This window comes from Doryrhamphus excisus, linkage group LG13 (assembly GCF_037039965.1).
Source record: "Doryrhamphus excisus strain RoL-2023G ecotype Guam linkage group LG13, RoL_Dexc_Guam_v1.1, whole genome shotgun sequence".
In the NCBI taxonomy this organism is placed as follows: Eukaryota; Metazoa; Chordata; class Actinopteri; order Syngnathiformes; family Syngnathidae; genus Doryrhamphus; species Doryrhamphus excisus.
The window spans coordinates 11,570,961-11,590,434 of NC_136369.1; the positions used below are offsets into that span (position 1 = coordinate 11,570,961).

The following is a 19,474-nucleotide window of genomic DNA, read 5'->3' on the forward strand; positions in this document are numbered from 1 at the left end:
TTATACAGAAGAGCCGTTCAAAAGACTAGACTCGTTCGCGAATGTTACAATCACACAGTAAAGCACTGCTTCGGTTGCAACTCTTCCTTTTTGTCTTTACTGAATGACTGAGCTATTAAAAAAATCTGTACTATTTTATCATCTTCGTGTCGCCGAAGATGGCCCACATTGGTGAAGATAAACACTGTAAGTATTTCTCTGTGTGTTATTTTTCGATGATTGAACGTATTGTACTGGCGTGTTTGGCAACGTAGCTAAATTAGCTAACAGCCAGGACTGATTGAAAAACAAAGGGTTGGGTGCCCTGACAGCTCTATATTGTTACGGTAATGAGATTGGCTGTGTATTTTTAATTAGCATATCACGTTGTGATTGAGTTTCGGTCCACCTTGTCTGTAATGAGTGTCGCCATCATCACGTCCCCTGTATGTTACCTTCACTTCCACTTCTGCTGACCTCACTGGAGATCCACATTATCCACTAGTTTGTGTAGGTAACATCTACTCACAATTTCTGCCTTTTTTCTATTTAAAATCAAGGACTAATTTGTATTGATTCAGTTTATTGTAAAGACATGGGGTGTTTTTTCCCACTTTGAGGTTTTCTTTCACATGTATGTAATAATTGTGTTTGCAGTACATCAGCATATTAATGAGGAGGGAGTTTAGCAGGTTTTATTTAATATAATAACAGGTACCGCTGCATAAAATTGGAAATTCAACATGAAAATTAATGATATCTAACTTGTGATGATATCCAAGTTTAATCCATGTATAAATGCTTTCATTCCAGATTACCAAATGGATCCACCAGCTCACTAATAGTAATTACAACAGTAGTATTGACTACTTTTACACTCTTTTGGACACTAGGGATTTATTTGTCAATCCACATAGTTTTTCTTGAACCTGGATCACAGAGTTGGGGACTACACTTCTGGGGTGCACAGGACTCTGCGACCCAAACAACTTCTAGTTAGTTCATGGCAATCAACACTGATATTGAGGACTGGGGAGCAGTCGGCAGTAATGATTCAGGAGAGCGAGCCTGGCTCTTGCAGAGCCCCAGTGTGGACTCTGTACAGCATCTTGAGTCGGAGATGAGGCAGAGCAGGGGAGTGTCGTCCTGGGGAGCCGTCTTCATCGTGGTGAACGCAGCTCTGGGTGCAGGTCTGCTCAACTTCCCAGCAGCCTTCAATATGGCTGGAGGAGTCACGGCAGGAGTGATGCTTCAAATGGTGAGGCAACTGCATAGGATGTTCAGTATTGTCTTAAAATAACAGTTTAATCTAATTTTACACTTTACATTTCTACCTCTCTAGAATTTAAACAAATAATCAGAACTAGCAATATTGTGATAATGCATTCTCAACTGTTTTTCTCCTTTCTTTTTCTTTTTCAGTTTATGCTGATCTTCATTATTAGTGGGCTGGTCATTTTAGGCTACTGCTCCCAGGTTAGTGACACCTTCACACACACTTAATCCCCTTTTTTCCCGATATCAACCTCACATCTCACATATACTTCCCCCCCATCGTTAGTAGTAAGGTATTGTGCAATAAAAACACAGACTTTCACTTCCGCAATGGCACATTGACTGAGATTTGTCAGTCAATTTGGTCTAGTATGTTAATGGTGATTGAGTTGCTGCTATGACAACGGCCACAACATTAGGTGCAACATCTATTAAGGTCCTAAAAAAGATCTATATCATAAATTCCATACCACCGCAATCTACAACCATATAGCATATTAAAAGTATTGTTAAATTAATCTCCAATGAAGCTCCATCACGATTTGCTTTGGCTTCCTCAGGTCAGCAACGAGAGCACCTATCAGGAGGTCGTTCGAGCCACTTGTGGAAAAGTCACAGGGGTCTTATGTGAAGTCGCCATCGCCATTTACACCTTTGGCACTTGCATCGCTTTCTTCATCGTAATTGGAGACCAGCTGGACCGCTGTAAGTAGATGACTATCGTTGTGCATCAATTTCTCCTTACAAATATTAAATTCTGTGACAGTTGGCCTTTTTGAATGCAGTCTGCCATACTGGTTAGAATAGAAGTGAGGTGGCAGCCAATCTGGTCACTTGACTGAACATATCTCCATATTGACGATAAGTGGGCAGCCTGCTGTATAGTGAAGAAGTCCACTGGGCCTGCTGGTTTGGATCGCAGCTCACATTTTTAATCTTATCATGAAGCATCTCAATCCTGACATCAGGATGACAAAGAATGAATCATGTGATTTTCATAACGGCAGCACTAAAACCATCCAATAAATTTCCAGAGACTGTCAAAGTACAGTGACACTGGTGGTGAAGCAACAAATAAAAATATGTTGATCGTTTCAGCAATGTTAGAAATGATTGAACTTTTCTTGGATTCCTACATCCTGCTTTTATTTACTTTTCCTCAAGTGTGTTAAAACAGGAAGTGCCTTCGCCGATGAGGAAAAAGAGCACATAGTTTGTTAGTACTCAGCTTTTTAGCACCGTATTTATGTTGCTCATGTGACCATGTCATGCAGCGCTGTGTCCCAACATGCTGACAACGACGAAATTTGTCTCCTTGCCCGGGTCTGGCATTAGACTGTGGTCTTCCATGGCCTTTTTTAAGTCGTTTTACCTTCTCACCATGTCTTTTTTTTGTTGTCACAGTGATTGCTGTGATGGCTCATGAAGGGGATGATGCGGTCAGCAAGCACTGGTTCACCGACCGCAAGTTTACCATCGTTGTCACCGCAGTCCTGGTCATTCTCCCTTTGTCCATCCCCAAAGAGATTGGATTCCAGAAATATGCCAGGTATCTCACCTCATAAACTGCTTATCTCAGCTTAGAAGGTTATGTACTCATCATCACATTTCTTTTTTTTTTTTTAATATTGTATTTCATATTAAAAATTAAAGAACTCGCAATTAAATGTATTTATGTTGCTAGAAGTTACCTTTGATGAGCTTTGTTTGCTGCTACACAAAAACCTGTGATAATTTCAATGAGACTGTGGAGGAGTGGTAATTGAACCAATTGTGCAGACCTGCACCAAATTCTACTTCCAGGAATTACTAGATTTTTTATTTTTATAGATTTATAGATTTTTTATAGATTAAAAATATATATATTTTTTGTATTATTTGTCAAATATTAAGACATTTTGTAAATATTTTTTTGAAACATTCAGGCATTTTTTTGTGATTTAAAAAAAAATAATATTCTGAAATTTCCTCAATTAGGAGGTGTTAAGATGTGCAATTTCCTACCGATCGAAATGATTTGGCCTCTTGTTGCTATTACATCTTTAACTAGCCACTTATTGGTTTATAACAACTGTATCCCTCTCTTTTTGCAGTGCTCTGAGTGTGATGGGAACCTGGTACGTTACCACAGTGGTGATTATAAAATACATCTGGCCTGATAAAGAAGTAATGCCAGGTGTTTTTCCCACCAGGTGAGGGCGCCACACAACTTCTTGCCTCTACTTTTTTTTTTTTTAATCTATCACCTACCATGTGCAATTTTGATAAATGATCGAAAACTGTTGACATCTTTTGATTTATTCCTACATTATCACTGTGTTTCTTCAGTTCTGCGTCATGGACTGCAGTTTTCAATGCAATGCCCACCATATGCTTTGGTTTCCAGGTAACTGAATACATTCAAGATCATTAAAATGATTTTAATATATATATTTTTTTAACCCGTCCTCTTCCTTCTAGTGCCATGTAAGTTGTGTGCCCGTGTTCAACAGCATGAGCAAGAAAGCCATCAAACCTTGGGGGCTTGTCGTCACTTTCAGCATGATTATCTGCCTCTTTGTTTACACAGGGACAGGTACAATTTTGAGTCTTGAGTCCAAAATAACACAAGTATTGATACTGTACACCCAATATTGTTTTTTTCCCTTTGGTCAGGCGTCTGTGGCTTCCTGACATTTGGCTCTGTTGTCAGCCAGGATGTACTGATGTCATATCCTTCTGATGACATTGCTGTGGCCATCGCCAGGGCATTCATTGTGATCTGCGTTGTCACTTCTTACCCTATTTTACATTTCTGTGGCAGGTAAGGACATACACCTCTATTTGAAGGCTAGCTATTTGGGTTAGATGATCTGAATGTTATAAATGACAGACAAATCAAGAGCTCTATCAAAAATAATCTTTTTTGAACAACACTATTAGTATTTTTCTGTCACTGTTTGCTATTGTGTTTGAGCATAATTGTAAGTGGTGTAGAACTGCAGTAAATCATATTTAGAGTCGTTTGTATATACTATAAATGACATTAGGTGCTCAAAATACGCTAGTAAGGTAGCAGTAATAGTACAGTACTCATATTTTCCTCTGTATGTTGTTTCTTCATCATTTCATGCACTCATATCTTGCAGAGCTGTTATTGAGGGTCTGTGGTTGCGAATGCAAGGCGAGCAGGTGGAGGTGTGTGTGCGGCGCGAACAGAGGCGGAGGATCCTGCAGACGCTCCTGTGGTTTATCATCACTCTCGTTCTCGCGCTCTTCATCCCCGACATCGGCCGCGTCATCTCGCTAATTGGAGGATTGGCGGCCTGCTTTATCTTCGTCTTTCCAGGTATCATGACTTCCTTGTGTTTAAAAAAAAAAAAAAGTCTGTGCCGCTTAAATGGCATACAGTAATGTTCAATTTATGTTCTGTTTGACAGGTTTGTGTTTGATGCAAGTCAAACTGTCAGAGACAGATCGTCGAACGATCAGGTGAGCATTTTAAATGTATTCTTTTTTTTATTACTGTGGTCAACAATGATATAGTGTACATAGTAACATGCTTCGTTGACTTCAACCACTCAGGACTAACACGGCATTGTAGATTACGTGTATAATAAGTCAGCTGGGATAGGCTTCACCATACAGCGGATCAAAAATAGCAGTGTTGGTCACTGAATGGGCACTATTTAGATAAACCCACACTAACACGCACAGACAACTTTGTAGATTTTGCAGAATCTGCACCTATTCCATCTGTATTTCCTTTGATTTGTGCTTCCTGCCAAAACGGTCTGTTTTAATTTATTCCAACCACGACCAGGCACACCCACTCCGCTGTGATTGGTCACACGCACCAAAGTGCTTTCTAACTATCAACCATATAAGGAAATCCGCCCCTTTGTGACATCACAAAGGGGCAGTTTCAACACGCCTTTTGAAACCGAGCATTTTGAGCGTTTTTTCCAAAACGTATTTTAGGGCTCACTTCCAAATGCGCAAACCTCATTATCTGAAACTTTGGCATCATTTTAACACAAGAATACAAAATTCTAACTACATTTATAGGTCATTTATAGGTGGAAAAAGCATAATAGGTCCCCTTTAATTGTCTTCATAGTGTACAAAAACGTTTGAGACAATTAAAGCTAATTCGAACTTTGAACAGTTGAAGGTTCATAAAGGCATGCATGAATGAGTTTGGTGCAGAAATGAATGGGTTATTATAATTAAATGAACTAGAACACAGTAAATGACTAACAAGTTTACATTATTTTTGAGTGGATTTTTGTGTTTGACCTGGCTCTAATTAGAGACACTGGTGGTTATTTTATTTTTTGTAGACCACACACCCGACAACTTTGCAGCCAATTGAACATAGAATTGATATGACATAGACACATTGATACTCTATATAGATGAAAAGTGAATGAATGATCTCAAGTAGGTCTGACCGGTGTTTCATCCCCAGCTGGCATGGACAGGTGGTGTTCGCCGTCATTATGGTTACGCTCGGAGCGTTCATCTTTGGCCTCACTACGACTAACTCCATCTATCAGGATGTCGCCAGCTAAAAGGATTAGTTTCTCTCCAAGCCTGCAGATGTCACTGTTGTGACTATCCAGTGCTGCGATCATCAACTACAAAGCTTCTCTTGCATGACAAGTCCTTTAAATCAAGCCAGACCTCCACATTGCACATCTGTACTTTAAAACCAGGAGTCGAGCAAAGACACCTCAGCATACCAAGTCAACCTCAGACACTTGTGCGTTTTGCTATCATGTTTAAATTGCATGTTTATTTTAAAATGTTGGTTTTAACCTGCAGCTGAAACAGGTTTGTGAATGCAGTCAGTCCTCAGTGACTTCTGCTGTAATTTTGTTCGGGGTGAATCAATCCTAAATGGACTTTGTATTGAAGACCATACAATCAAATAGATTTTTATAATGGAATTGCACAAATTGGTATATTGCATGTCATGGTGGATGTTTATCCTTAAAGAACATGTGCAGTATGTGACCTACTACTCAATCTCATTGAGGTCCAAACGGAGTTACATGCACCTTTTCATGTTTTGACTTGGTAACATTTGCCTGAAATGCTTGAATCTGCTTTCCAGATACCCAATAACAGTAATGTGCAGGACCGCTAACTTGACCCTGTGTAGAGCTGAGGTGCTATGCAGGACAAGGAGCACCGACATGGTGCAGAATGTGAGACCAAAATTGATTTAGCAATGTTACTGTGACTGTATACAAAATCCTAGCATTTAAGTATCCACTACTCCACTAGACCGTGTACAACAATCCATCTTGATGAACAATTGAATGTAGTGTGAAGGCTCAAACCAGTAAAACAGCGGGAAGGTTTTTGTCTTGAGCTCCGGTGGCCGAGACTTTTAACACTACAGTAGATTATCAAATTCTATCTTTTAAAGCAATATTTCAGGTTTTATCGAGGGTCTGACAAGGGACAGGAATGTTTTTACTTTAAATCACAGAACTTTTCTAAAGGGAAACCATGAGTACTATGTTTTTATGGCTTGAATTTTAAACATTTGTATCAAATGCTTTATGATTTCTTTTTTTGGTGCTGCAGTCTGCTGTTTATTGGATGATATGAATAAATAGCTGCATTTATCTTGTTCTTATTTACTGTGTTATCGTTCAGCTTGAAACAGCCAGTGCATGCGAGTAAACATAGGGATGATTTTATTAGAATGCAACAATATTTGTTAAAGATACAATTTTATTGAATCCAGCTTCTGAGTCCCTTTACATGATTGAAAAGTGCAAACTGATGTGTATAATACATTTTCATCACGATTCAGACAATGACACTAAAAAGTAAAATGTAGCTTATGTATGATTTGAAATATGTCCAACATGAACAAAGCTCAAACGCTGCACTTTCAGTTCTGTAGGACAACTAACATACCTTTTCCCCTAAAAATCCCTGAAACGACTGCATGTTTACCAAAGCACATTGCCAACAAGTAAGGGTTAATAGGAGTGATTTGTTATGAAGGACTGGAACATATGAAGGGCTGGACCTGGTGCCCACTGTGGAACCATGTGACCTGCACCCTGGATATGTAAAAAAAAAAATCAGTATCATAACAACCATGCACTGGCATGCTTGACCTGGCGTACCTTGACTGTTAGGAAGGTGATGTTTCCATACTGCTGGTAGAAACCTGCTACCTGGTTGTCATAGTGCCAGGGTTGGTACTTTGTTGTGGCCTGGGAACAATTCATTCGATTTTAGCTGGGAAGATATGTACCTTTACACAATTACACAATTTACCTTCATGCCGAGGTCTTCCACAAACCATTGATCTCCAAGAAAGTTGCATGCCATGTCTGTGTCCCCGTTGTAGACAAGCGCTCTGAGGCCCCAAGAAAGCAGTTTCAAATACATGTCCTTCACTGATGGGTACAGGTTGGTGTAATTCTGCCCGACAGCGTCACTAAAGACAAGAAAATTATAGATGTTACTATGACAATCTAATACAGTCCCTGGGCAAAACACATGTTATTTTATAGTTAAAAAGGCCTGCTAAAGTGGACTTTTTAACATAGTAACATATGCCCCGAATTTATCTCAATGGTTTGCTCCACTATTTATTGTTTATTACAGATCCCCATTGGTCTTCACTGCAGTGAAGACTATTCTTCCTGGGGTCAAAAAAATAAAAGTTCAAACATAATACAATAAAAACAGTTATTACAATTAAATAAAACTAAATCTAAACAAAAATTATCTGCAATGTAATGGAATACAACCCTTAAATTATTGAAGCCAACCACCTGTTGAAAAAGGCGCTACAATAGGCACATTTAAAGTAAACCTGCCCAATGCATATGACCACTAGCACTACAGAGGACAGCTTTGTACAATAGCAGGCTTCGCTACACATCTTAAAGCAAAGCATGGAACTCTACAATCAGTCAGTCAGGCAAATAGAAGGTTGCATTTTCATCCAAAATGTAAATTAAACAGACAATTGGATGGATGGAAAGCAGGAAGTCCATGGACCCACTGCAGATACTGGAAGCTGGAGAATGTTTTTTGTGTGGGTTATCATGTGTAGCTGCTAGATAGGAGTCCACAACTCAATACAAAGCGCCGACTAAACATGCCAAGCATCACTGCTGTCATTTACCTGCACAGGTCCCATGGTGGCAGCGTGTCAGGAATATGCAAAGCTTTCCTCACATCGCCTCTGTTGAGCCAGTTGGCTTGAGCTGTGCTGTTGATACAGGGGGGTACCTCTTCCAGAGAAATAGAGAACGGCTGTGCACCTGAAATCTGCAAAGATTTCCGTCATTTTCTATACAGCTTATCTTTTATGATTAACTCACCTCTGTGAATCGTTTTCTGTAGCCTTTGAACAAGTGACTCATGGCCCTCTCGTAGCCCTTGTGAAAGCCCCGGCGTCCTTCGCAATTCAAGTAAAGTGCATATTCATTAAGGCCACTATTATACACAATTTTAAAGGCAACATTCACCTGAAAAGACATTAGAAGGAGAGCATAAGAGGATTTTAGTCATCAAACCAAATGGCAACATACTATATTTAGACATAAAAGAGTCATACCAGAATCAGACATTTCTCTGAAGTGGAGTTGTAGAAGTTGCACCTTTGATTCTCACAGCAATATTGGTTTAAATCACGCCACAAGCTGCACACGAGAAACAACTTCAACATAACATTCACAACACAGAACATCTTTCTCCAGTAATTCTCGAGTTATGGATGTGATCAGCCACAACATTAGAAACAGATGAGATGTAGCCAATATTCTGCATTTGCAAAGATTGATCTGGTCACTTTTAGATTAGTATTAATTTAACAATACATTTTCCATTGAAGTGGTGTATAACTGTACTGCATCATGCGGAGAGCTGTTGCTAATATTTTGTGGATCTTATTGAGCTGCACAAGTGGCGTGCAAACAAAAACTAATGCAAAGAGCTCTCAATATAAAATAAAACAGTTTGTTGCAGAGATTGACATTGAAATACTACATAAATGTCTGATACATTAAAAGCAAACTTACTCCTCTCCAAAAAGGCCATGGTAGTAACCAAAATATATTAACGTCTGGTCATTGAGTGCATAGCTGCTTAGACCATTTCCCACTGCAAAACCCTAAAAAAAAAACAAACAACAAATATGTCATTGATAGGGAGTCTTCCAGCATACACAAATACTGTATCGACTCGAATATAACACGACTCCTGCTCTGAAAAAACACTTTAAAAATGAAAAATCAAGGGCAAAATTATTTTTAAAAATCATGATTTCAACAACATGGCAGTAATAAAAGGATTTATTTCTGCTATACAGTTATTTGATGACCATTATCTTAAAATGGGCATCATAATTCCTACTCTGTGGTTTGTTCTCTCTCGCTCGCTCTCCTTCCTCACTCACTCTACTACGGGCGTGAGTGACAGGAAGAAAAGCTCTGACTCACTTGGAAAGATATTGTTGGGTGACACCTGTTGGTTTGCATGTATAGAACTGTTTAGGGAAAATACACTGTATTATATTTGGGTCTATATGGTACATAAGAAAGTAATATCTCTTAGGACGTGAAATTTCAGTTTCTAGACTCTAGGATTGATGGAAAAAAAAATCTCACCTTAAAGTTGATGTTACTTTCCGAAGCAACACGCATGCTGAGGGTTGGTGTGTAAATTCCGCCATAACTTTCTCCAAAGATGAAGAAGTCATTTCGAGTGAAGCTTGGGAATTTGGCAAAAAAACTCTGCAGTGCTTTGTAATTGTCCTCAGCGACCTAACACATAGCAACATGAGATGTAAAGGGATGTTTTGATTTTTTTTTTATTTCCTGCCAAGTGTCAACAAGTTCCTAAACTCACCTGATCATCATCAGTGGTGTAGTTGCCATCATTGGAGTAGGAGTATCCAACTCCTGCAGGAGATTCTAAATAGAGCACATTAGCGATCCTGTTCCAGCTGAAAATGTTCTCATATAAAGTGGCTCCGTCATCTTTTACCTGAGGGGTCATCAACAATCATGTCACGTTAAATACATTTTGGCACAACTTCTGCACACATGAAGTATCCTCACATGGAAGGGTCCATTCTCTGATAGGAATCCATCCAGAGAGCTGCAGCCTGGGCCTCCATTTAGCCACAGCACCAGCGGGTCTTTGACTGGGTCCCTCTGGGAGGTCACAAACCTGCACAAGATCAGATACCATTAAAATATTTAAATGACACTGTGATCAACATACCAGGAGTTCCTGTGTACCATGTAAATATGCCTCTAGAGCACATGTGTCATACTCAGGAATAGCAGGTTTTCCTTCCAGGTGGTCATCAAGGGTCTGGAGCCTGATTACTTATCTTATCGACTCCTCAGTGCTAATTAGACATGTTCTCATAACCTGACCATACTGCTATTTTTTCAGTTTTTGTGGCATTTCCTGACGTGTTTACGACTTCAAACGAGCATCTGAGTGTACTTCATTCACCATATCCTAGTATACTAGACATTATTATAAGAATAATACGCACACACTAGTGTTGCAAGATTCTACAAAAAATACAAATTTCTTGCTAAGAATTTCCACATGCACACCTTAACTAAACCAAGTCCGTACTTAACTTGTAGTTGTTCCTTACCAGTAGTGTAAAAACTTGCCAGGTCGTGCCTGCAAGTGACCCGACCACTGACGGTAACTGGGTTTGAACGTCATACCGGGTAGATGGATCACCTCGTCGGGAGCATAGTGAGCCCAAGAGCCGAGCTGCAACGCGGCAAACAAAGCTAAATAGCGGCCAGCGGCTAACATCTTTAAAAACTCACCGACAAGGCACCGAAACCGCATGAAACTCAGTGCGTTTGCGAGCCAAAGGAGAGTTATTTTATACTGTAGCTTGTGACTTCCTCATAAACGTCATGTGATTGACCTGACCGTCACGTGACCATAGTGCTAACGTTATGTAGTGCTTTTATCTTGAAGGGTTGTAAAGTAGAACGCATACGACAGGTAAGATATACATGTCAGTGAAGATGGTCTAATTAGTATAAGAGAACACTAGTTTAATATACGGATGAAACTATACATTTAAACCCGTCTAACCTTCGACGCGTAGTAGAACTTTCTTCGAGTACAGGACCTGCTAGCTTTGATGTTCGCCGCTTTTGACTGTAACAACATCAACTTCTATCTTCGTCGAAATAAAGAGTTAGTTTATTCCCGTTGTTTATCCACTACCCAAGAAAGAATTTACTTGAAGCAAACCACATCACAATTGCTGTTTGGGCGCTTTTGGCTACTAAAATGTGTTATTAGAGTGGAAATGTTACACAGAAGATATGAATTTCCGGTACAATCCTTTCATAATAAAGTTCTAATAGCACTCGCGTTACAATAATGATAATAGAATAACAGTGTGTTGATCAAACTAGTTCTTGTTTGGAAAACAAAATAATTCACAAGTGATACCAAATTTAGCCATAGTTTGTATTAAAATAAAATTATTTACAGATTTACAGAAATCTATTGATTGAATAAACATAATCAACAAGTTGTTGTAGGAACATTTAAAAGTAAGTTTTATGAAGTAGGCACTACTCGGCTCAATCAAACAGAGTCTGTTTGTGTCCCTCTTTGGCGAAGCAGCATGGATTGTGAAAGTATTCCACAGAGCCCTGAGGAAGATTCTCCACAGCTAGATGTGATTGATCTGAGTAGCCTCCACAGGATCACCAGACAGTTTATAAGATTGCTGCAAAAAGCAGAAGGGGGCGAACTGGACCTCCGGCAAGTAAGACAAATATTTAATAATTCATATGAATGTTATGATTATATTTATAGATTTTTGCAAACACAGTTGGTTGAACTTTTACAATGTGCAATACAACATAATCAAGTTTCAAGTACATTGTGAATTGATGCAATATAAAATAGATAGGAGAGTATGGTGAGCTGGGCTAGAGGCCAAACAGCTAGGAGACCCGAATTCGATCCCAGCCTCGAGCATCTCTGTGTGGAGTTTGTATGTTGTCCCCGTGCATGCGTGGGTTTTCTCTGGTTACTCTGGTTTCCTCCCACATTCCAAAAACATACATGCTAGCTTAATTGGTGACTCCATATAGACATATAGACCTGTCTATATGTGCCCTGTGATTGGCTGGCGACCAGTCCAGGGTGTACCCCGCCTCTCACCTGAAGACAGCTGGGATAGGCTCCAGCAAGCCCGCAACCTTCGTGAGGATAAGCTTTAGAAAAAGAATGAATGAATGAATGTTTGATTGATTTTATGTTTTGGGTTAACTTTGGCAAATTTAAAAGGATGAGGCCCTTGAGGTTTGTATTGTTATTTATGGAATACTTTTTTCTTTTACTTTTGTTGATCAAGCCATAGACTGTCGAGACAATAACCAACGATCTAACAAAGTGTTTGTTTCCTCCATTCTTACAGGCTGGTAGACTGTTAGCTGTGGAACAGAAAAGGCGAATCTATGACATCACAAACGTGCTAGAAGGCATCGGCCTGATCGTGAAAACATCCAAGAACATGGTAAAGTGGATGTAAGTTAGCATCAGAAAGGTTCATTTTGAAAAACAGTTCATATAGTAATACATTCTATACTTTTTCAAATGAAGAGGTGAAAAGAACGCTTTCGGGTTATCCAGCCGACTGATCAGTTTAAAGTGTGAGCTGAACAACCTGCAGCAGCAGGAGTACATGTTGGACCTCCAGAGATTCTGGCTGGAAGAGAGCATCAGGAACACAACGGAAGAGTATTGCTCATATCCTTTGTAACATTACTTAATCCATTTGGTGACCAGCTTACAGCAAGGAGAGGATTTATGGAAGATTGTACTTTTTGCTTTGCTCCATTACCTTTTTATGCTCAAACTGGGTTTTGAAATGTACCCTAACTCAGCCTCACTCTCACCTATGTGAACTATGATGATATCTGCGACTGCTTCAGTGGTAATTCATGTTTATTCCACCATGCAAGCATTCATGATGACTTTGCAGTTATTTAAATTAGCTTTTGATTTATGAATACAAAGGCTCAACCCCAATAACAGATTACCATATTGACCTGAATATATTTCTTCCTAGAAAAAAGAATCGTCTTATATTCCAGGTCCGCAAAACAACAGTTGACACCAAACAACGTCTCCCTTAGAGAGTCACAGCTTTTTTTCCTGTCACACACACACACAAGTGAACTAGAGAGCCGTGACGCAAGCTGCAAAATAGGTTGTGCAAGTTAGCAAACAGGCTGTGTTATGAAGTTAATTTTAAGATCCTGGTGCTTAATGAAGCAATAAGTCCTCAAGCAACTGTAAACAGCTAAGAAATATGTCATATTTTTTTAGTTGTTCTTTTGCTGAAATTGAAAATATTTATTCATTCATTTTCTATACTGCTTAGCCTCGTTAGGGTCACAGGTCAATCAAAGGGCACATATAGACAAACACGACCTGAGATGGTCCAAAGCAGCAGGGCCGTGAGACTGACGTGCAAACCACGCCATATTGAAAACAATTTTGTGTAATCTTCTGCTCTCAGGCAACACACTGTTGGCAGTACAAGCCCCTCCAGGCACACACATGGATGTTCCCATACCTAAAGCAGTAAGTGTTCCACGGTCTTGTGTTGTGATGACTCTGGTATTTACATGTAAATTCACTCAGGTACAAAACAGCCCAGCAAAGTACCAGATCCATATAAAAAGCGTCATCAGCCCCATCGATGTCGTACTTCTTAACAAAAGCTCTGTCAGCACCATCCCTCTTGTGCTGTCTTTACCACCGCCTGATGACATTTTACATCGAGCAAAGTTGGTCATGTCCACATCAAGTGAGACAGACACACACACCATCTTCAGCTACTGTATTATGGTTTTAACAGTATTATACATGATTATTTATACCCTCTTGTTTCCAATGCAAGGCTTATCAAAACAAAGAGTGGACTTTCAAGTGTCTAAGAAAGGTATTTGCACATTTTATATCTTTGTCTCATTCTGTTAAAATAAGTGTAACAATTGCTTTAATTGTTGCATTTCTGTAGAAATTGTGAGTGCTGATCTAATAGCAGAGCTCATTAAATGTGAAGGTAAGTGCTCTTATGTGTGCTTATTTCGTTTTGGTCTTTATGAGCCTCTTGTCCTCCTCAGTTTTGTCTCCCTTCCTTCGTGTCTTTCTGCCCCCAACTGGAATTGTGCCTAATCTGGACGGACGACCTCAGTGAAGTATTGGGCTGAGTTATTGACCTTTGACTGTTATGATCAGACCCCCAAAGTATTTTATGCTGAATTGTGTACCCACATGTTGTTTTAAATAGTTGTTTATTTAATGTAACTAATAAAGGGATTAAAATATCAAACAATAATCATACAATTATTCCCTCAGCTTATCAGGGTCTGAAATATTTAAAATAATTTAACTACCACTAACATATGTAACTGTAATAATCAATTTATTGAATATTAATAATAACCCTAAATAACGATTTTCCTTACAAATCGGGCATGGTCATGTTTCTACGGAGTAGCATCTACTGCCCTCTACTGGCGGTTTAAAAAGCTACACCAAAAAATAGTCAACCAGGGAGCTGCTTGTTCATGTCGCTACGGCAACAAGTGTTTGCATAAGGTTGGGGGTGATCTGTATTGGGCTTCCTGGTATCTCCAACCTACATCTAAACAATGGTGAGCATGTTCATATATCCCTGTTTTTTTTTTTTAAGAATAATAAATGCTACAATCAGCTTGTTAAATGTGCTGTATCAGCTGAACGGACGTAAAACTGGGAGCTAACTCAATGTCTGATTAACATGCTAACTTTGTCCAGCCTCCTAAAAAGAAGGGCTCGGGTAAAATGTCAGCCAAGGTGAAGTCTGCTGCACTCATAGATGGCCTCACCAAGGAGGAGCTCTCCAAGGAACAGGTTAGACTCTCCTAATGTTCATATGAACTTTATTGTGGTGACAAGAAACAAAAGTAGTTCTAATAAGATAACCAAACTCATCTGCATGTTACACAATTGTACATAAAGTATGAAACCATGGTGCAGTTGTACATGACTGCAAACTAAAGCCACAATAATAAAATGCTGCATCTTCCCAGATTATTCCAATAAAGTAGTAATGTGTATGTGACATGTCGACAATATAAAAGTTTCTAATTGCCAGATGATAGAGCACATCATGGTTCTGCGAGAAGAGCTAGACAGAGAACGCGAAGAGAGGAACTACTTTCAGCTCGAGCGGGATAAGATCCACTCTTTTTGGGATGTGACAAAGAAGCATCTGGAGGAGGCTGTTGCTCAACTTAGAAACATCGAGAAGAAGATAGAGGAGGATGAGGGCCGCCACCTGGTTGAAATCAAGGTAGGAACCTGCTGGTGACCATCGCAGGCTGAAGTAGGGACGTAGTAGAGTAGTAGAGAAGTAGGAACATCATCCAAAAAAACGGCCTTACAGAGTAATAGTTGCCCAACATACAGTTTTATGCCACGGCAAACTATAACTCCAATAATAAAAATATTTAATAAAAATATTGTTCAATTCGGTGCATCTTTTTGTGGCAGGTGTATAAGCAGAAGATGAAGCACCTGCTGTGTGAGCACCACAACACAACCTCTGAACTGAAAGCAGACAGTCAAACGTCCACTGAGGCGATGCAAAAAGAACAAGCCCGACTGGAGAGTGAGCTTCGCCGGAAGATGGCGACCATCAGGTTGGACATACATGAGCTTGACATTGAATACCTCGTTGGCGACCTGGAGCAGGTGGGGGGGCAATTTGTTAACATACTGCCTGGCCAAAATAATGTCACACACTAAATATTTGACTGGACCGCCTTTAGCTTTGATTAGTTTTGGAGTGACAGTTTTTGCACAAGCTTCTGAAATGTCACTTTTATTTTTTTGTAGTCTTTAAATTCCAACCACTGCCCAAATTGTCACCACTGTACTTCCAATTTAAAAAATGCATTGGACAGTTCTGAAACTGATTCCAATCATGTTAGATGTTTTCCATGACCACAGCATGGGTCTTCGACATTTTACCAAATGAGAAGCTACTCACTGCAACCATTTAGGCTCTGTCCCACTGTGCCTTTTTACAGTTCCATCCAAAAAAGGAAGGTGGATGTTTTATGGACTTTTTAACTTCATGTCACAGCTGGTTTACAGACGTATCTACATGTTGACAAGACATGTTCACAATATCTGACAGCCAACATTGCTTAGCAGTTTGTGGTTCTCATATTTTACCCTGGCGTTTTTTTTTTTTTTTTTTTTAGATTTTCACCCTTACTCATGCAGAATTATTGTGCTTTTTAGACTTTTATGAATGCTGGCCAGGCAAAAAGTTTGTCCAGCTCCAACTCACTATACGCAATAAGACAACATTAAGACAAAAATAACATTCACATGATATAAACTCACAGAAATCATTAAACGGCAGGATGGGACAGATACTTTAAGGATTAAACAACTTGTTAATGACATGTTAACTGAAATACATATAATCATGCATGCAGTAACTATCCAATAGGATAATCTATTTGCTACCAATTTGCTCAATTAAATGCAGATGGTGACCTTTTTTGGGCCGGGCAGTATATTATTTTTGGGAAATAATTAATAACTCAAGGGATGCTAACATGTATGTCTGTCCTAACTCAACAGGCACACAATGAAGAAGTTGCTAAAACTAAAAAAATCTTGGAGAATCAACGGGCAGGTAAACATGGAATGTCAAGTATAGTAGAGCAATTCAGAATAAAAACTTAGCTCGAGGCAGCTGAAACCGTGCAGGTCTAGAACCGCACTGCTTATAAATGAAAGGAAACCAATTGAACCCCACATAAACAAGCACTTGGGTGACAGACGAAAAGAAAAACTCAGAAGAACAAAGGCTCACTGAAGGGTGGCAGGTCTAGCTCAACCGGTTAAAGTGAAGTTGATAGACAGACGGTAGAGAGAAAGCGATAGATGAGTCTGTTGGGACGAGCGCTCCCTCCAGCAAGTAGAGAGATCTGAAGAACAGGAAGCAAACACTATGTAGAGAAAGGGGATGGAGGAAGGGATGAGAAAACAACTATACTGTTATGGTGATAACAATTATTAATATCATTACAACTGCTAACAATTAAAGCGGGTCTCAGAGCCATGTTGTTGGCTAGTAAAATACTACATAGACAAGGATGACACAACAATAACTGCATCAGTCACAATAATACTAAAGTAAAAGCAGTAACTACAACTTTTTTCATGCCTTTGCATTATTTTGTGTACTGGGATTAGAAATAGAGGCCCAGTACAAGGAAAAGCTGGAGCTGTTGCAACAGGAGATGGACAACATGAGGAAGAAGGAAGTGAGCGAGCGAGAGGATCAGTGGAACAGTCACATCACCACTGTGACCAGAGACCATGCCAAAATATTTGGCGATGCACTCGTGCTCCTCAATACAAACGTGGAGCAGGATTTGAGTCTCACTGAGTCAATGAAGGTGAAGTACTCTGAGTATAGCAAAATGACACAATATGCCACCATAAGTGAATTTTAATTTAACAGTATGTGGTGGCAGTGCTTAAAAACATTACTGAAAAATGTCAAACTGTTTCTACATAAGCATATACAACAATAACTATGCTATACTATTTGGTTCACAAATAAACAATCAACAATGTACCTGTATTCTAATGAAGCTTTTAATCCTCATGGTTTGTCTTATAGAATCAAATAGAAGACATGAAGACAAAACAAAAGGAAAAGGAAAAGAACCTTGCCAGGGTTCTACCAGAAAACAAGCACCTCACTAAACTTCTATCAGAGGCCAAGGAGAAAATTGCTGAGGCTGAAAGAAAAATGAAGAACCCCATAAGGAAAGAGGTTCTGTTTTGTTTTGTATGGGCATGTGATGTTTCATAGACGTGTTGTTTCCAGTGGATTGATCTTCAGCTTTGAACAGGAGCCCTTTGAAAAGAGGAAAGAAAAAGAGCTGCGTGATCAGAAACAGAAATTAGAGCAACTGCAGCAGAACATTAGCAAGGTAAAACAACAACAAAAGAAAGCTAAATATTACATAAATATTGCATTCGAGGTCAGTCTGATGAGTCAGTGACCTTGCAGGCCTGTGCTGAATATGTTTTCCAGCTTCAGCAAGAGCGAGACCAGCTACACAAGGCCCTCACTCAGAGTGTAGAGAGGTTTCAGCAGGAAGCAGATGACAAAAATATGAAGCTGGAGCAGAAAGTGAAGGACCTGAGGGACAACTTAGAGGTGACAGAAGTGAAGATCTCCTCTGTGATCTTGGTCTCCAACGTAGACCAAACCACACTGAGTGGTGCCACAAATAGAGTGAAGGTACTGTAATCAACATACCAGTAAAACTGTCTAAACTTGCTGTCACACTAATATTCATATTTTTTCCTCTCACAGGATGAGATTGACTCCAGCAATAAGTCTATTAAGGATTTACAGTATCAAATATCTCAGATTTCCAAGGTTGGTGTTATTGTCAACAAGACTAAGTCATGTTTGCGTGACATGTTATATTGAAACAAGTGTTCATCTTGACAGGCTCGTTGGGAGTTACTGCTCAACTTGGAGACAAAACAAATAGCTCTTGGTGTCCCCGGGGAGCAACTTTGTGTAACATGTTCTTGATTTTGCAATTGAAATGAGCCTTAAATCAAAACACAGAATCCATGCGATTCCATTGAGCCTCTGGTTAATTGGATTAATTGATCATAATCAGGTTTTATTCAATAGTCATGAGAGGATTTAAGCTGGTCATCATGTTTTCCATATGTAGGCCATACACATCAAAATGATGGATGTTGACCTAATTTGAGATTCTTTATCTTTTGTGTATTAAACACATGGGAAACATGTATGTTATTTTCAGTGTCTTAATTATTCTTTGCAATGTTCTGATGGACGCCATATTGAATTGAATATTTAGAATATGCCGCAAGCCAACTACTGGTAATTAAATAGATACTCCTGAACTATAGGAAAGAAAAACTGAAGTAATTATAATTCACCCCATCCACCTTTCTTTTGTAAACAGCTTTTACTTTGACGGGAATGTTTGCCCATTGATATAGTTGAACATTTTTAGGTCGCTGAAAATTGAGAAGGGACCAAACGGATATAATCCCTGATGGGTTAATTAAGAAATTTGTCAGTATGGCAAGTGTCCCAAATGAACTCCAAATG

At 39.3% G+C, this 19,474-nt stretch overlaps 4 protein-coding genes across 4 annotated transcripts; 3 read left to right on the plus strand and 1 right to left on the minus strand.

Moving 5' to 3' along the window:
• The first annotated feature begins 15 nt into the window (after positions 1-15).
• slc38a7 (solute carrier family 38 member 7) lies at positions 16-6,872 on the plus strand. Its single transcript, XM_058089055.2, has 12 exons — positions 16-186; positions 793-1,237; positions 1,402-1,455; positions 1,815-1,959; positions 2,659-2,803; positions 3,348-3,446; positions 3,583-3,640; positions 3,715-3,829; positions 3,910-4,057; positions 4,383-4,582; positions 4,674-4,725; positions 5,705-6,872. Exons 2-12 carry the CDS (start codon positions 983-985, stop codon positions 5,805-5,807), a joined length of 1,374 nt encoding a protein of 457 aa, XP_057945038.2. The 5' UTR covers positions 16-186; positions 793-982; the 3' UTR covers positions 5,808-6,872.
• Positions 6,873-6,963: 91 nt separating this feature from the next.
• LOC131139868 (lysosomal protective protein) lies at positions 6,964-11,192 on the minus strand. The gene is made up of 11 exons (XM_058089802.2): positions 10,895-11,192; positions 10,338-10,449; positions 10,126-10,263; positions 9,885-10,040; positions 9,297-9,388; positions 8,834-8,918; positions 8,598-8,744; positions 8,399-8,544; positions 7,540-7,702; positions 7,386-7,475; positions 6,964-7,319 (listed from the first exon to the last, which is right to left on the minus strand). The coding sequence occupies exons 1-11, from the start codon at positions 11,098-11,100 to the stop codon at positions 7,236-7,238; spliced, it is 1,419 nt and encodes a 472-aa protein (XP_057945785.2). The 5' UTR covers positions 11,101-11,192; the 3' UTR covers positions 6,964-7,235.
• Positions 11,193-11,798: 606 nt separating this feature from the next.
• LOC144901612 (transcription factor E2F4-like) lies at positions 11,799-14,564 on the plus strand. Its single transcript, XM_078795660.1, has 8 exons — positions 11,799-12,043; positions 12,701-12,810; positions 12,886-13,023; positions 13,170-13,219; positions 13,808-13,872; positions 13,933-14,233; positions 14,312-14,356; positions 14,418-14,564. Exons 1-8 carry the CDS (start codon positions 11,900-11,902, stop codon positions 14,489-14,491), a joined length of 927 nt encoding a protein of 308 aa, XP_078651786.1. The 5' UTR covers positions 11,799-11,899; the 3' UTR covers positions 14,492-14,564.
• A 243-nt stretch (positions 14,565-14,807) lies between these two features.
• Positions 14,808-19,126, plus strand: drc4 (dynein regulatory complex subunit 4). The gene is made up of 11 exons (XM_078795659.1): positions 14,808-14,951; positions 15,094-15,189; positions 15,434-15,631; positions 15,832-16,032; positions 16,936-16,990; positions 17,554-17,759; positions 17,987-18,142; positions 18,222-18,302; positions 18,407-18,616; positions 18,692-18,757; positions 18,833-19,126. Exons 1-11 carry the CDS (start codon positions 14,949-14,951, stop codon positions 18,917-18,919), a joined length of 1,359 nt encoding a protein of 452 aa, XP_078651785.1. The 5' UTR covers positions 14,808-14,948; the 3' UTR covers positions 18,920-19,126.
• Positions 19,127-19,474: the final 348 nt, after the last annotated feature.

Bases quoted from the DNA above. Each gene is read 5' to 3' on its own strand.
- drc4 (XM_078795659.1), top strand. The intron at 15,632-15,831 runs GTAGGAACCTGC...TTTTTGTGGCAG, and splicing joins GCCACCTGGTTGAAATCAAG to GTGTATAAGCAGAAGATGAA. The intron at 18,758-18,832 runs GTTGGTGTTATT...TCATCTTGACAG, and splicing joins AAATATCTCAGATTTCCAAG to GCTCGTTGGGAGTTACTGCT.
- LOC131139868 (XM_058089802.2), bottom strand. From the start codon at position 11,100: ATGCGGTTTCGGTGCCTTGTCGGTGAGTTTTTAAAGATGTTAGCCGCT. The intron at 10,264-10,337 runs GTGAGGATACTT...ATGACCCCTCAG, and splicing joins CAGAGAATGGACCCTTCCAT to GTAAAAGATGACGGAGCCAC. The intron at 8,545-8,597 runs GTGAGTTAATCA...AAATCTTTGCAG, and splicing joins ACAGAAAACGATTCACAGAG to ATTTCAGGTGCACAGCCGTT.
- LOC144901612 (XM_078795660.1), top strand. From the start codon at position 11,900: ATGGATTGTGAAAGTATTCCACAGAGCCCTGAGGAAGATTCTCCACAG. The intron at 12,811-12,885 runs GTAAGTTAGCAT...TTTCAAATGAAG, and splicing joins AAGAACATGGTAAAGTGGAT to AGGTGAAAAGAACGCTTTCG. The intron at 13,873-13,932 runs GTAAGTGTTCCA...AAATTCACTCAG, and splicing joins ATGTTCCCATACCTAAAGCA to GTACAAAACAGCCCAGCAAA.
- slc38a7 (XM_058089055.2), top strand. From the start codon at position 983: ATGGCAATCAACACTGATATTGAGGACTGGGGAGCAGTCGGCAGTAAT. The intron at 3,830-3,909 runs GTACAATTTTGA...CCCTTTGGTCAG, and splicing joins CTTTGTTTACACAGGGACAG to GCGTCTGTGGCTTCCTGACA. The intron at 4,058-4,382 runs GTAAGGACATAC...CATATCTTGCAG, and splicing joins ATTTTACATTTCTGTGGCAG to AGCTGTTATTGAGGGTCTGT.